This window comes from Pterocles gutturalis, unplaced genomic scaffold (genome assembly GCF_000699245.1).
Source record: "Pterocles gutturalis isolate BGI_N339 unplaced genomic scaffold, ASM69924v1 scaffold8957, whole genome shotgun sequence".
Taxonomy (NCBI): domain Eukaryota; kingdom Metazoa; phylum Chordata; class Aves; order Pterocliformes; family Pteroclidae; genus Pterocles; species Pterocles gutturalis.
This window is the reverse complement of record NW_010107951.1, coordinates 10,119-11,550: the sequence shown is the minus strand read 5'-3', so window position 1 is coordinate 11,550 and position 1,432 is coordinate 10,119. Positions and strand designations below refer to the sequence as shown.

Sequence of the window (1,432 nt, the reverse complement as noted above, 5' to 3'; positions counted from 1 at the left end):
GTGCAGCGGTGCTGTGGGTGCAGCAGTGCAGCAGGGCACCCAGACGCCTCTCCTGCCCCAGCACACCGCTCTCGGTCTCTCCTCCCTGAGCCACTCCTTTTCTTTTCCTTGCAGCGCTGTTTTCTTTGTGACCTACTTGATTCTTGCTTGCTGCTCCGGACCCAGGTAAAATATTTTTCTTTTTTGGCTTTGAAACAGCCCCGTGGAACGAGGGATGGATGTTTTCCTCTTGTTTCAAGCATGACCCAACAACGTTGCAGAGGTGGGACGGGGCCGTGCCGACGCGGTGATGCAGGGACCGAGGCGGCAGCTCTGTTTTCAGCGGTGGTGGGGTTGCTGCAACGCAGCAATAAAAGCTGAAGGCAAATTGCAACCGGAAAAGAAGCGATGATGCAGCCACAATTGCATCACTGCAGCCAGAACCGCATCACCGTGTAGCTCCGAATCCTCCTTGTTAAATCCCGCCGAGGTCCATGCCCTGGGCAGCTCGGCACTGCCGACCGCTTTGCTGGAATACCACGGGGACATTTGTCCTCTGGGTCTCAGGGCAGCCCCGGTGTGTCCCATTCCCGCAGGATGACTGTCCCCTTGCACCATCCCGGCCGTTTGCTGCACGCACCATTAATTACCTTTTTGTCTCGCGCAGCCTGTTGTGCGGCACTCGGGCTGACCAGCCCCTCTTCTTTCTCCCCTTGCAGGAGGTATTTCCCATGGAATCTGATCCTGCTGAGCATCTTTGTGAGTAGCACATCTGGACAGCATCTGCCCCTGCGCCAGCCCCGGGGTTTCGCAATGGGAGAGATGTGTCTGCTCAGGATTCCTGCAGAAAGCGGGAATTTCAGCCTCAAATTGCCCCAAACCTGGGCTGAGGAGCTGTCGTTGAACTAGAATGTGATAAGCAGGAAAGAAGGGAGGCTCTGTTTAAATGAAAAAAAAATAAATTTAAAAACCCTGGGGAGGGTGGTGGGTGGTGGGAGCTGTGGTGGGTGCAGGAGAGGGGCAGCGGGATGGAGGCGGTGGGACCACTCTGGGGTGGTGTCCTGGCCTCCCTTTAACCTGCCCTGCGGATATTGATCACGGGAGGATTAGAAACTCTGCAAAATGCCTTTTCTTGAGCATCCGTGTGAGGGTTTTTGTGGCCCTTCTCGCTGTAACTGCAATGTTTGACCTGTCGCGTGTCTGTCCCCGGGACGCGGATGCAGAACTAACGCGGTTCTTGTTCCCCCAGACCCTCTCCATGGCTTATCTCACCGGGATGCTCTCCAGGTAGGTTGAACATGGCATCCCTGGAGGGTTTCTGGTCCTATGTGTCTCTTCCTGCAATAACCCTTCCCTGCTTCTGACACACGTGGGCCCCCTGATCCCCCCGGAGCGGCTCCAGCAGCCCCCAAAGACCGACCCCCCCGCGGGGGCACGATTTGAAGAAAGTCCC

The 1,432-nt window shown here is 56.6% G+C and overlaps 1 protein-coding gene across 1 annotated transcript in view; it reads left to right on the top strand.

Moving 5' to 3' along the window:
• Window positions 1-114: 114 nt before the first annotated feature.
• Window positions 115-1,432, top strand: part of LOC104461013 (protein lifeguard 2-like) — a gene marked incomplete at its 5' end in the record, with an annotated part of 7,585 nt that continues 6,267 nt past the window's right edge. Inside the window, 3 exons of the mRNA XM_010072438.1 lie at window positions 115-165; window positions 699-738; window positions 1,229-1,266. Of these exons, the coding sequence (XP_010070740.1) occupies window positions 115-165; window positions 699-738; window positions 1,229-1,266 (129 nt within the window). The remainder of the gene's footprint in view (window positions 166-698; window positions 739-1,228; window positions 1,267-1,432) is intronic.